The sequence below is a fragment of the Seriola dumerili genome, unplaced genomic scaffold (genome assembly GCF_002260705.1).
Source record: "Seriola dumerili isolate Sdu_G_001 unplaced genomic scaffold, Sdu_1.0 BDQW01001387.1, whole genome shotgun sequence".
Taxonomy (NCBI): domain Eukaryota; kingdom Metazoa; phylum Chordata; class Actinopteri; order Carangiformes; family Carangidae; genus Seriola; species Seriola dumerili.
In genome coordinates, this window is record NW_019175642.1 from 375,538 (window position 1) to 391,074 (window position 15,537).

Here is a 15,537-nt window from a genome sequence, read left to right on the forward strand (position 1 = left end):
TAAACTTTGTTTCTTTGCACCCTTGTGCAAACACTGTGTCTGACTGGGAATTAATTTTAGAGGGAGGGAAAATAAAGAAATCTGTAAAGTTTGACTCCAAACTGTTTTACCTCAGTAAAATATTAATTTAAAACTGCGGCAGGGGGAAACAGCTTCTCTGCACACTTTGTAGGCTGCACTCGTGAGGAAATAAGAGCCTGAACGTATAATCAAAGCCTTTTATTTGCACTTTTAAGATACCAAAATAAAGTAATAAAAAGGTGAACAAAATACATGAAATAAAAAATTGTAGCAGTGATGTCTGACAAAAATTGGACCCTGCGTCAGAGGAGGCAGCTCTGAAGGTCGCAGGGAAGCCCTGAGGTTCCTCTGATCGTTCAGCTCTAGATCATGGGCGAGTCGCAGAGCGTGCACGGCGCCTGCAGGATCTTCTTTATCCACTCTGGATCTGCAGGCAAAGAAAAACTGAAGGTGTTTGTACTGAAGGTTTCATAATATATAAAAGACTTTTTCAGACTGCAGTTTGTTATGAAAAAGTCCTTACAGCAGTCTTAGTAGGTTGGACCATAACATTTCCAACATGGCACAGGTCTGGACTGAGCGCCATCACACAAGAGAGCCATGAGGGTGTTTAAAAAAATGTTTCACATGTCGGACCAGTCAGAACGCTTTATGTGAGCAAGGAATTAAAGGAATTAAATAAATGTACATGGGGATTCACTGTGAGAGTCCTTTTTTAGGACTGGACAATTCGGCAATCCTAATATATATATATATATTTATATATATATATTTCTTTTATACTATTACTTTTAAACACCTCCTGTTTCTATATGACGTGACCAAAATATTTATGTAACACCTACGTTTGACCCCCCTCCAAAAAAAAAACCCATTAGTTTTACTGACAGTCGAACCAGCAACGTAACATCGTCCAAATCTGAAAAATATTCAAATCAGTAAAAGTTCATAACTGCCACACGTGGTTCACCCAAACACAGAAAAGCACAAACAGCTGTGAGATGTTTTCAGACAGGAGCTGGGATGATGGTGATTCTGACAGATGCCAAAACTGCACAGAGCCGTCAGTGTTTAGCTCCGATAGGCTGGAATGACCAGGAGAGCCGTGCCTCAGGCGCTCAGGCAAGACTGGTAAAGACCTGCGATGCATGTAGCGGTCAGATGAATCCAAACCTCAAACACTGGGAAGAGTACAACGTTTTTCCCACCCTACTGTAATCACTGCAGGAACCACACAGCTGATCCTAAACCTGCTGTTAGTATGTTTGTTTTTTGTTTTTTTTAAAGCGCCACATAAAACCATGGCAATTCACGGTTCCTTAATTAATCACATAGCATTTAGTATCTAATAATATCACCTTTAAATATTGTATATTGTTGGCATCAGGATGGATCTGAAATGACACCCAGTGCTGCTCTAAATAGTAATGCATTAATTATGTGTTAATGACAGACGTGCTGCAGAACAAATACAAAGCAAATATGTCAGAAAACTTAAATAAAAGTGTCATGTACCGATAAAATATATTTAAATCTAACATATTCATTATCTACAACATTCGAGTACATCTCAGAGAGAGGTCAGGTAACTGGACAGTGGGTTTACATGCATTATATATTAATCTGTGGGGCCGCCCCCCTAAACGATGATGACTCAGATCATCAGTCAAGAAGTCCCAGAGTCCACTGACACATTTTTTTGCTGCGTCATTGTTCACAGAGTAAAGCAGGATAACATCATGACAGAAACATCAACTTTTATAAACCAAGCCCTGCCTAAAAGAGAAAAAATGACCGAACAGAAAAAATGGGCAGAGCAACTCGGGTCTGTGCACTGCCCCGACGCTCTCAGCTCTGGTGCCGAGTGCTAAAGTGAAGTTGGCTGAACTAGTTTAGAAACCGACACTGGTGCAACCTCGTCGACTGCTGTCCAGTGTGACTGAGTGTTCGGCTGACAGCCTGTCACCGGTCACACAGGAGAGACGCTCGGCGGCTCGCTAGAGACCAGGCTGCAGAAAGCTGTAAGTATAACCTGGTTTACTTCTCTGGTTTGGCGTCTGATTCCTTAAAACGAAGGTTGTGTCTGCTTACGACGCCCCGACATTCAACATTCAACATTTTTTATCGGCCTGAATGCGTAAAATCATCCAGTAGTTCACAAGCAAAAAGCAAATATTTGAGTAAAGGTCTGAAAAAATTCATAGAATGTAATTTTGTGACCAAACTGAATAAAAGTCACACAAAGATCATTTACTCCTGCAACAGTGCTCATAGTTCTCAGGCTAAGATGAGAAATAAACGCCTGCCATTCTTCCAAAATGTCGCCGTAATGAGACAGAAGTGACAAACGCTTCAAGCCAAGAAAACGAGATAAGACTGAACTTCCTGCTTTCTCATAAACACTTTTAGAGAAGAAGAAGAGAAAAAAAAAAAAAACCCTCTCGTTTCAATAATCATTCATGTTTTTCAGTATTACGTTTTCAACTGACTCGAGATCCGAAAATGTCAAGTGATGATCTGAGCGGCAGAGTGGGATGAAGGCTGACGTTGAAGGTGACAGGAGGAGACGGCTGATCGAGAGTGTGACTGTGAAATGGAGGTGGAGGGAGATGGAAAGTGGCGCTTACCCTCAGGCTTTGGCAGTCTGGCTATGCTATCCAGCAGGAGGCAACGTCTGAACGTCAGCGTCTGGCAGGCCTGGTATGACAACACACACCTGGAGGAAACCGGGAGAAAGGCATTAGAGAGCTGGGCTGGCAGGGACAGAGACATGTATACACACATACACGCATACGCGCACACACACACATGCGCGCGCGCACGCACGCACGCACGCACGCACGCACGCACGCACGCACGCACGCACACACACACACACACACACACACAAGTAGAGCAGAAACAGCACTGAGGTACAACTGACGGGCACAGACTTCCCTCTCAGTGCCCACCAGAAGCACCACATCCTTGCTAGCAAGAAGGCAGCAGAAATGTTTGACAGACGATATTTATGAGACGATGAGAGTGGCGCATGGGTAAATATCAAGAGGTGGGAGGCTTGATTACTGCTCTGTGAAGATAAATAAACCGTCAAAGAAGCGCATTTGGCATTAAGATTCAATTCATGTCCTGACTGTCAGGCTCAACTGTGGCGTCTGAACCAGCCGAGCACCTACGCTTCCAGTGAGGCTAAAGCTAATAAAAAGCATATTTAGTGGATTAGATTTAAACTTGGAGAAAAATCAAGAATAATCAGTGTACCGGAGCCACATGTGACCGTTTGTGCAGATGGCTTGTTTGTGGTCGGTGAAGGGCAGCACGGCCTGACACAGGCTGCAGCGCTCTGAGAACGTCTGCTTGTTCATCTTGTTCTTGATGTGGCCAATCAGGACCTGAGGAAGACAGACACACACACACACACACACACACACACACACAGAGCCAGAGGGTGTAAGTGAAGGCAAATACACTGAATTCATTTAATAGTGGTAGCAGAGAAGACAGCATGAATGTGAGTTTAGTGCCAATCTCATAAAGGCTAAAACATGTTTATTTCAAGCTGATATAACACATTAAAATCAGAGCTGATCAGCTGTACTGCGTCTACCCCCAACAGACTGCACCTTCACCTGGTGACACATACTGTACTTTACCACTGATGAGCCCAAACATGACCACTCACTGATGAGGCGGATAACTGACCATCTCATAACAACAGTGCATGACGATATGAATTGACCTACTGACAGTGGCCTAAGGACAGACAAACTACGAACTGGCGTCAGGGAGTTTGGGGGGTGTGATGATGCAACAAGTCTGATCTGTGCAGCTTACAGAACTTAAAAGATCTGCTGCAACCGTCTTAGCCCTGTGCAGACCCGGTATTAACATGCGTCTTGGGAAACCCAATCACAAGTGGACAGCTTGAAGTGCAGCTGTTAATGCGTCCAGGACACATTGGGACTCAGTCTGTATTGTTTTTGATTTCTTCTTCTTTTATCAATTTCCAGCGCTGAAAGTGCTTTGCTGCCTCCCACCAATTAGAGACAACAACAGATTTGGTCTTTGTGAACAGATATGATGTGTGTGTTTATCTGCATATACAGCAGGGAAGTCAGACCCGATCACAAGTGGTCACTGGGGATGCAGGCCAGGTGTGAACTGACATAGAGCTGTCCACTTGTGATCGCATCACAACCAAGATGCATGTTAAAGGTCTGAACAGGGCCTTGGGGCCAGATACCACAGGTCACCCTGTTTTGGTGGCACACAAAGGACCAACATTAATGTGATGCATTGATGCACTTGTCATAAACAGATTAGGGTTGCGCGATCTTAACCACAGTCCGATCATCCCGTGAAATTGCCAAAAGCCGATACGATGGGGGCGGCGGTGGATGGGGTGGGTAGGGGCATGTTATGAAGACTTGTTATATGTGGTTATAAACTGTGGCAGGCAAATTAAATTTAGTATTAATATAATACTACATATGATAAATTATTACATTAATTGGAAAACAAGTCAAATATCATCTTTGCAAAGAGGCGTGACCAATCAGCGATCGTTCTGATGATCTTCGATCATCGAGATCATCGGCTCAACCCTTAAACAGATATTTACAAAAAAATGAAATGCTCATAGTGTCAGGTTGTAAGGTCCTTTTCAAGAGAATGTATCAACACTTTCTTTTTCTAAAGTTACATTGTCACTTTTAGAGTAAAGCTGTGATTCAGGCCATTTTCTTAAAGCAGGTATTAATGCTTAACTGGATTGGCGTCACTCACTTTGTGCTTTCAGTGTACACTGTGCAGCTGCAATACGTTGGACTGTATGAGTATCACTGAATCTGAGCAGGGAGTTCATGATAAGAAGCTGAAGTGAATAATTACCAGGGGAGTCACTGAGTTTTACCTCTGAGGCTCTGTCGTTAGTGTCTTTGGCGAGGTACTCCACCAGGCCACAGGTGGGTATGCTGGTGTTCTGAGCAATCCAGGTGTTGAGGTACACCACTCCCAGCACCTTCTTCATGTTTTCTCTCATCAGGTGCGTCTCCACAGCATTAATCCACGCCTGCACCTCCGCCTTCTGCTCCTCCTGATTCTCCTCCTTCTCCGATTTTACTCCGCCAGACTCACCTTCCTCTTGCCCATCCTCCTCTTCCTCCTCTCCGTCTTCCTCGTCCCTCACTAACACCTTGTTCACCTCATGTGTCGGTTTCAAGCGATGATCTGTAGGAGGGGACTGTAGGGACTGGTAAAGTACACGTACCAGAAAGAGCTTGAAACGCCACAAATAGGGCGAGTCTACTTCCTGGATCTTTTGATCAAGCTCCTCCAGCAGTGACGCAGGGATACACTTGTTTTTCAAAATTTGCCACCTCACAATATCAAGCAGGTCGGCCATTTTGTACAAGTTCTGTGTGGGAGACTTGAGCAGCAGCGTCGCTGCCATTTCTGGTGTTTTCAGGGTCACAAAGTGAACCTGGTAGGTCCTGGTAACTGGATGGTAGCTGTCCACGATACCCTGTGTGCTCACCATCGCAATATACGCTCCGTTGCGGCTAACGGCAATCCCGTGTATCCGCCGGCTTGTTAGGTTTTCTGGTTGCAGCATGTCCTCTTGTTTGAAAATCAGAGTATTCTCAGTAAACGTTGGCGTCAGCTTTTTTATCCACCCGTCTAAGGAACATGTGTACACTGCGACGCCATGATGACTGACCGCTAGCGAGACCACAGGGAGCGAGTGAAGCCCCGCCACGTGAGAGTTGTGTACATTCAGTCCAGCCGGTGAAATCAGGAGCAAGCACCAGAAGACGTAGCAGCCACGTGAGGCGACGATGAGGCTGCAGCTGGATTTATGGATTGGGTGGATCATCGGGACGCATTTGATGTTTTCCACAGCGATCTCGTCGCACTCCTTCCAGAGGATGACAGGGTGTCGGAGGGTGAAGTAGCCCTTCACTCCAGATAGGCTGACCGGCATGATCTTGACAGGTCCCACCTCACTGCCGATGATGAGGCCGCTCATCCTGCGATCTGCGTTTTCATACTCCCACCACGCCAAGTCGCTGGGTCTGCTCACACCTGATTCGATGATGTCGTAGAACACGACATCTGCCCCGTTTAGAAACGGCAACACAAACTTCCACAGAACAAGGTCACCGTTTTCCATTAAGACAGCCAGGAGCACCATCTCCACATCTATGCATGCGTTGTCCGGCTGAACCTGTTTGATTGTGTAAACGCTCGACCACTCCATCCTCAGAGGCGTCTGCATATGGAAACGCCGCTGCAGCTCCTCAAAGTCCAGCAGGTTAGCCTGCGGCGGCTTGTTGTCTTTTTTGGCGTAGCCTCGCTCCTTTAGCCTCTCACTGTACTTTTTGGTGAGATCGACCAGCATGTTCCACTCGAGGCGCTTGTGGCTGTTGTGAATGGTAAGTCTATGGTCAAGTGTCAGGCAAGCGAGCAAACAACGTCCACTAGATTCACAACCTAACGGAGACCAACTGGCATACTTTATCCCTTTGTGCACTCCTATTGACGGGTTCATCACTTTGTCGGCCAGGAAAACTTGCCTTACAGAGGGGTCCGGATGTGTGCAGAACTTCTCCATCACTTGGGCTTGTTCAGCTGCTGGTCCCACCTTTAAAAGTTAAAAGACAAAGATCAAAGCAATAATTAGGGTTAAGAAAAGTTTGCAACTCATTTCAGGGTACATCCAAACTACAAGGGATACAATATTTGAAGCTGGATTATTAGAGACTACACTTGAGTTTTGTTGAAAGACGACAAATAATTCGAAAAATTAAAAATCATCATCTCCGAAACACTTTGAAATACTCTAAATCAGTGGTTCTCAAACATTTTGACATCAAGGACCGCTACACTGACACAAATTAGAGCAAGGATTTGATAAGATTTTTGCTTTCACATGTTTTCTTACGAAAAGTGTTTGAAACCTATGACCACAATATTCATACATTCTGTCCCTGTCTTACTTATGGATGGGATTATATATATAATTTTGCTGGGGACCCACAGGATCCCTCTCAAGGAGTTCTGGGGGTCCCGGACCCCATTTTGAGAACCACTGCTCTAAATCATAGGAGCTAATTTTTTAACCATTGAAAAATAGCAAGGAATCCGAACATGTGTTGTGCAACTCTTGTGCAGCATCTCTACAGCGCTAAGTGTCAGCTTTGGGTTACACTGGCTGAAACCCAAAGGCATCAATCTAAGTACATTTCATGTATAGAGTATTAAGTGCAGGATGAGCAGGACAAAAGTGCATCATTGCCAAACAAGTTGGATCAACTAGTACTCAGCATAAAATCATGTACTTTGTGACAGTGACTCTGAATGCTGTCGTCTGCTCCCAGCTCACTAACCCTCCTATTGACAAACAGTTAACCATATCTATAAACGACAGCAGAAAACCAACTTTACCCTTCTGTCACTGTGTCTAGTGGATTATTAAATTCAGCTCCGTCCAATATTTCATCTGCCAAGTGGATTTTTGGAGTGGAGACCAACCTATAAACAATCATGTTTACACACTAGAGCAGCTGCGCAGAGACATATTTACCAGAGCAAAACAGTTTTCCAGTTTCTCTATGCATCAACATTTGTATTCCATCACTTTAATTATCTTTCTTTCAGTTTAGTAAATAATGAAAATACAGAAACATCCATCACTGCCAAACTAATAGCACACGAGTGAGTACTAGCTTGGCTGCGCTTCTAAGGCATGTTTACATGAGTTGTTTGACAAGTACACCGATAGGTACACCGTTACAACCCACTCACAGATGTCGTTTTGTAATCACCTGTGTGTTCTTCAGACACACCTGTGTTACTTATTAACAATGGTATTGGCTTGTTGCAAATACTGATGACTTTACTTGATATATGACAGGGGTCAGCAATGTGGCCAGTCTTTGTCAGATGGAAGGCCAACACAGTTTTTAGTCAGTACTGTATGTTGACATTTTTTGATTTTGTTTTTGAATATGTCATTTTTTTTTTCTTTTTTAAATAAATAAATAAATAAACCTGGTTGTTTTAATACTGTATCCAAGGGCAGATGTCATTTTTCAGGTGTTACGGCAGCTTATATTAACAGTGCAGAAAAAATGACTGGCATAAACAGATGTATGTTTTGTGTTGTACTACAGGACTTGAATTGATGATTATCCACAGTCACATTTTTCATTTACAGTTAAATGAAAGTGCTGTTGTTGTTGTTGTTGTTGCCTTAAAAGACATTTTTTAATCAGCCCCTTTGTCTATTAGACTGCCACCTATTTATGTTTGAAATGCAAATCAGTGATTATAATTAGATGCTAGAATAGATTTGTGAAAAGTTATGCGAAAGTTTTGATGCAAACTACAAAAGGGAAAACTTAACCTTTTGCTAGGGGGCCGAATATTTTCAGTGAAGGGCCAGATTTGGCCCACAGGCGCTATTTGCCTGACACTGACATATGGTGTAAGGAAAACACTGTACTATAATTAATCAGGTCATTTCAATCAATTGTCCCTCTCTGGCTAAAACGCTACATAAATTTGACTTCTTCTGCATCTGTATGTAAATTATGTAGACAAGACAGTTTTTATCCAATTCAGTTTTTAAAGTTTCAGACTGATGCTTTTTACCAAAAGGGAAGGCCAAATTTTTAAAAATATTAAAGTCAGGGTTGTGCCCCAGGACTGTTTATTCAATACTTTTGACCATTTTTGCATAACATCTAGAGACCTGAATTTGGTGTTTTAGCTGGAAACTAAATCTCTCACAGTCTCACACACAAGCAAGAATACTGATCATCTTAAAACAAGAATTGGTTCTGGTACTTAATGAGGCAAAGTTACACATGCCTCAGTGTCCAGAACAGTTTCCTGATTCTGTCTCATGCCTGTTTAAATTGCTACAATAATTAATTGGCAGCTTTTGATTTGGGCTCAACTTGACAGTTTTCATCTCAACAAAGTCAGCCTCCCTCTCAGCAATCATGGATTTAACAACCCAGTAACATCATCACTTCAAGAACTCAGGTAGAAACAAAAAAATATATAACAGCTGGTAACAGTGACATGATTAAATATATTTCAAAGGAAGTCTGTTGGTAAAGAGATAATGATCATGGTACATTTCTGTAACAGTCTTTTAAAATCATTGAACTACATCTCTTAACTGTAGGGTTGAGACACTGGCTTATTTAATTAATGAAGTGTTTAAGTCGTTTATTAAGCAAAAATGCTAATCTCTCATTGTCTGTAGCTTCATAAATGTGATGATTTGTGGTTTCTCTGTTTTATAACATTGTAAATTAAATGTCTTTAAGTTTTGGGCTGTTGGTCAGCGAAACCAAGAAATCTGAAATCAGTCATCCTGGTGTATGGCACTTATCATGTCATCAACTCTTCATGACACTTTATAGTCTATAACTGATGTGTAGATGACCTATTACCTTTGCCTCCGGTTTAGCAGCTGAGATGAGAAATTTTAAAAGAAAAGCTGAGGTCAGTTCATTAATATGTAATGAGAGTGAACTGGTCCAGGAGCAGATGATAAGTGTGAAACGTGGAGATTGTTGTCACATCTCTTGAGCTGTTTCCATCTATTTTGGTTATTGCAGCTGCAGGGAGGGATGAGGGCAACACTAACTAGCTTAGCAAAGGTTGTTGTTGTTGTTGTTTATCTAATGTAAAATATTACATTTATTACGTGCAGAGCCATTATTAGAAGTTTATGAATGCGGTCGACGACTTGACAGTTCACAACACGACCAGTGTTTACTAACTTAGCTGTGTTTCTACTATCAGGCGCACTTGCTAAGCTAATGTTAGCTGAGTCCTGGGTCGACCTGTTTACCTTATTGACCCTCCGGAGCAGACATGTGAACATTGACATTTACCCGAAGTCTGTTTGCGTCGGTGGGGACGGGGATGGAGGTCCTGTGCAGCATCAGGTCCTGTTTATTGGTGTGGACATCGCACACCAGCTCCATCACCGACAGGGAGCTGGTGGTGCATACGGCCAGGCGGTGATCCTGCGACCAGGAGAGCGGCTGCAGCCCGCTCACCGGGGCCATGAGCGAGACGACAGGGTCCCGCTTAACCGACACTCCCTCGGAACCCAAGAGTGGACCACCCTCAATCTCTGGCTCCGTCTTGATGACAACATCTCTAGGCAGTGAACTCGCCGAATCTGCCAGACTGGCGGCTGCCATGTTTTCTGTGCGAGGGAAGTGATGTCAGAGAGCGCGGGAGTAAAGGAAGGAGGGACTTCCTCCGCGGAGTTAAATAGTGCGCTGTGAGCAATATCAATAGCAATAGGGATTACATCTGTCATGCCAGTTTGCTATTGGGATGAGTAATATATATTTATATAGAAGTAAAAATAACATTCTCACACGTGTTAAAATAGCTTCCAGAAATCGACATATTATCTATTCTAGTTATTTGCCAATTACTGCATAGATATATATGATAGACATGAAAATATACATGTATCCCCTCTCATATTTTGTCACATTGTTTTTTCTAACAAGTCAGCTTGACAGTCTAATTAATAATGAGATTATCCTCTATTTTCATTCATGATTCATGTTTAAATCCACTGAATCTCTGCAAACTGTAAGAGACCTTCACTAAAACCGAAAATTGACAAGGTACAAATTGTTAAACTTTCCTCATCTGTTGCTTATCTAATATTATGTATGTATGTATGTATGTAATATTTTTTTTTGCTGCGATTATAGCTGTTAAAGGAGTTATAATAATGAGTTGAACTCAATGGAACATCTCTGGAGAGACCTGAAAATGGCCGTCCACCGACGCCCCCATCCAACCTGACAGAGCTTGAGAGGATCTGCAGAGAAGAACGGCAGAAAATCCCCAAATCCAGGTGAGGAAAACTGCTCACGTCACACCCAAGAAGACTGGAGGCTGTAACCGCTGCCAGAGGTGCTTCAGCTAAGCCCTGCGTAAAAACTCTGAATAATTATTTCAATGTGATGTTTCACTTTTTCTTTTAATAAATTTGCAAAAATTTCTAAAATTCTGTTTTCCCTTTGTTATTATGGGATAATGAGTGGAGAGTGATGAGGGGAAAAAATAATTTTAACAATTTTAACACAAGACTGCAACATAACAAAATGTGAAAAGCCATGGGGTCTGAAGAATGTCTGAATGCACTAAAGTATTAATGTGAAAATATGACAGAGGTGTATCATTCCTGGGGTCATTCTTCACTTCACTTAAATGCCAATCATTCTGCCCATTACCCCTGACAGACTGTCAGCATGCATCTCAAGTAATCACAATCAATAACCTTACTCAGAGATTTTATTAATGAGCGTTGTAATTACCCAAACATTCTGTGCATATTATCAATTTATATATTTTTCATTTTGTACACTGTGTTTTTATTGACTGTCTTTGTCTTTATACTTACATTGCATCACATTTTTGTGAGCATCAAACCACAATTAATTAGGGGAAAAATAATAAAGGCCACACTGTATTTCCATTGATATGCATTGATAATAAAGCCAATTAAACTAAAATGATGAAATATCTGCATTTGTTCATTCATATGTGCTAGTGACTAATAATTTAATCAAAAGAATCTTAACCACGTTAAATAACAGTGACATACCTTGTTGAAATATTTTTTTAAAGTCAAATTAATGTGTAAAACCTTTGTTGGTTATTTCGAGTTTCAAAACCACATTTTCTTTGTTTTATGTGGAGTAGTGATTGTGCTCTGACTTTGGCAAAGCTATAATGTCTCAGAACAAAACAGCACATTCAGCCTTGGACAATGTGTCAGGACTTGCACATCCTTGTTTTAATTAGATTAGATTAGATTAAACTTTAATGATCTCCATGGGGAAATTTTGTAATCTATGTGACACATCAATTCAAAGAGGGTAGATCTGTGTTGAAGCAGCACTGGCATTCAACAATGACACATTCACCACTCTGAGAGAAATAAAGAATGAGTACAGTCCCTGACAGGCACTACATCAGTCATTTCATCTGTCTGACTGCGGTCACTTGTCACCAAGAGAGATCATTAATTGTCATATTTATTCGTTAATTAATAAAAAATATGAAAACTGTCCCATCCACAGTTGATGGCTCAGATATATATCAGGATGCTTTATGCGACGAGTCACCAGACGCTCCTGGACCGGTCAAAGGTCAAACTGCTGCAGTCGGATGCAGAGCTGGAGAGTCCCAGGCAGAGTGATTTGTTACAGCCCTCACATGAAAGCTCCTCTCACAGTAGCTGCCTGACTCTCAGCAAGATGACAGCGGGATTTCAACACGCACAGTTATTTGTCACAAAACAAATTGTTACAAATCTGTGAGACAAATATAGAATAGCGCACCCACCATGTTTTAATCTCTCATTTTTCTGTCTTTTGTTTCGATAATCGAAATGAATAAATGAACGGGGACCATGGTATGTTTCATTCTTAATGAAGCATGTAGTGAATGAATATTTCACACACCTGCTGTGTGTCTTTGGTGGGTTTTGACTGGGGACCCAATCCCAGCCCGGGATGTATGAATGTTGGATTAAACATTCATCAAATGCTGTCACAAAAACTTTATCCTCTCCTGTCAACCACACATAAAGATGGAAGCAAACCACTGTGCAGGCCAAAGAAGCCCAGCCATGATTTGAACCTCAGCCTTTGGTTTACTTATTGTGTGGTAGTGGAATTATTTAGGCTGCACTGGAGTCATGTCTGAAGGCATACAGGTTATGTAGTGTGGGTTTATGGATATGGATGGGGTCAGCTCAGGTCAATCCCCTGCATCTCTAATATCCACCTGCCGTCTTGTTATTGCCTGCAGGTTCCTCCTCAGCCCTTCAGCCCTCAGTAGACCACATCCTCTGCTGTTTGCTTACTCTGAGTGTCAGTGGAGCTGCTTACATGTATCTTGTGAGGAAGCCCGCAGGGACGTTTTGATGCATGGTTCATCATACATGTTTTAATCATTCAGTCTCTCAGACACCTCCCAGGAGGGGGCTGCTGCAGCACATTACCGAGTACACACAATTAGTGATATAATCATGATGATGATAATGAAATGTATTTAGAGCATATCAGCGTGGTTCATTCTGTTCAGGGAGACATTAGCAGGACTGCAGACCTAGAAAAGCCTCGGCGCTCGGGCTCCTGGCGCTCTCCCTCTGGAGACTGGCAGAGCCCGGCAGGTTGCCACGTCAGAGATTAGCAGTCATAGCAGTCGACTTGGCGCTCATTCTGCGCTGTCAACTGCGAAAGCCTCACCTGACAGGTGTTGCTCTCAATCAGTGCTCTTCTGCCCCCCCATGCTGTCCTTGGGGCGGGAAGGGATGAGGAAGCCTCCCTTCCCCCTTTATACATGCTGACAGCCTCTAAAAGGCAATTCTGTGAGATGTGTAGAGATTCATACACCAGCAGAGCAACAGCAAATCCACCTCTCAATGACAAAACTATTGATATCACATCAGTGGTATCAGTAGGAAACACAGTGCTGGGCTTTTATTTAGCTCCCCTCAGGGATGTTCAGTCACCTGATAAAGGTCAAGGTGATAAGATGTCAGGATCAGAGGGAGCTTTTCAATGGAAGAATAACCGTACATGCTGTGAACTGTTTTAACAGATTGTAGGGCAGAAGGAAGCCAGTGATCACTGGTCAAAAATAACAGTAGGACAAGGGTGTCTTTGATCAGACTTGATTTATGTTTCTGTAAATGTTCTATTTAATACTGAATTGCTGAAAAAGAAATCTGGCATCTGTCATCCACATGTCTATAATAGAGAATAAATAACCACATTCATTTTAATTCATTTAATTTCAAACAGCATTTATCAAAAAAAAACAACTGGCATTTGTTACACGGAATGAATGGCCACTTATCATTATTTGTGATAACTAAGGTTACAGTATCAACAGACAAATCAGACAGTTGACAGAAATTCTTTTAGATCAGAAGGAGAAAGTCACATGGGAAAACCCACATATGAATCATCCCGGATGTGGACAGGACAAAAGTCTCAGACCATTGTCCCATTCACTTTAATAAGATAGTAGTCTCAGACCCAATTGTCTGTATCTTGGTTGTCATATGTGAACATGTGAAATTTAAATTGAACACGTGACCTGTGAACAGCTGTTTTCCTTTGGAAAGGAGTCTACTGTTCTGTGGATAATACAGAATAATGGCAGCTGTTGTTTCTGGAAAGAGACACTACTACTGAATTTATTAAATAATATTTTTTGGCGCTATGAGCACCACAAACACATTTTAATTCACCCCGTTGTTCTGTGGTAATTTAGTAATATGTTATGTATCAGTTCAGTGTGCTTATTCTATTTTGGCAACGTTGGATAAATCCAGTGCACGTGACTATTTAAATGGTCGAAGACCCGGCCACTATTTTGAGCATGGCGCGCGAGGATAAGGTAGAAACTCCGCAGATAAATTACCTGGTTTGTCAATACTGCTGTTCTCTGTGTAGCTTTCATACATAAAACTTTTTTGCCAACAGTCTTCAAGCGCCACTGGGAGGGAAAGCTGGAGTTACCTGTTTTGTGTAGAAAACGTGTCCTGTAAAAGACGGATTTAACATCAGCTGTGTCCGGCCTCACCTGAACAAGGTAAGCAACTAGCTTAAATGCTACTTGTAATGTCATGTGTATTGAGTGGATCTTAGCACTGTTCAGTCACTGAATCGTGTTTGTTGGTTGTTATTTCTGCTGTTACAGGCCTTTTCACAGCCGTCATGTTGACAAGTCAGTCACAGGTGTAATTAATAATGTTAATGATGGTTGAATTTCATCTAGCTGCTTCAGTTTCAGGGTCCTGTGTTGTGTATACTGACTCACTGTTGCATTGTCATAACTTACTTACACTTGCAGTATATGTAAAAGAGCCATCTTTAATTAACAATATCATTATTGGTAACACCTGTGTTTTTTTTCCTATCATGACAAGTTAAAAAGTGTGCAGTGAAAAGGACCTATTATAATGTCTGAAACGTGTGTGCTGTTTTTGTATTGACACTAATAATGAATTATAGGAGCTGGGCTGTTTTCTCTTCATTGTTGTTTGGCAGATTATGATGCTCTCATGCTGTTGATTTATAAGGTATTGAAATAGAAATACTTGAATTTGAGTATTGTTGGTGTTCATTGGATTGATTACCTGTGATATTGGCTTAGTGGGCAACACTACACAGACTGTGTGCTCCAAACTATGTCTATATGATTGCTGGGTTTGGATTTATCCATCAAAGTTAAGTGCAGTTTATTCTGTGCAATCTTTGGAGGTGCCATGTTGGAAAAAGTCCACATAATAGCTGGTGTCGAATCCAGTTTTGGAGGGAATATTGTTGTTACTGTCTCCAAACACTGCTGCAAACACTTGCTGCTTCCTTTGTTGATGCTGCTCACATACCATTTCACAAGCTTACACCCAGCATACAACCGTGGCCTCCAAGTTTTGTCTTT

The 15,537-nt window shown here is 42.0% G+C and overlaps 1 protein-coding gene across 2 annotated transcripts; it reads right to left on the bottom strand.

Moving 5' to 3' along the window:
* Positions 1-229: 229 nt before the first annotated feature.
* gtf3c4 (general transcription factor IIIC subunit 4) lies at positions 230-10,258 on the bottom strand. Of its 2 annotated transcripts, none has more exons than XM_022768017.1 (5): positions 9,936-10,258; positions 4,934-6,664; positions 3,283-3,413; positions 2,649-2,737; positions 230-448 (listed from the first exon to the last, which is right to left on the bottom strand). In XM_022768017.1, exons 1-5 carry the CDS (start codon positions 10,248-10,250, stop codon positions 384-386), a joined length of 2,331 nt encoding a protein of 776 aa, XP_022623738.1. In that variant the 5' UTR covers positions 10,251-10,258; the 3' UTR covers positions 230-383. The 2 variants fall into 2 exon arrangements, with proteins under 2 accessions (XP_022623738.1, XP_022623739.1); XM_022768018.1 differs by having other exon boundaries at positions 4,912-6,664.
* Positions 10,259-15,537: the final 5,279 nt, after the last annotated feature.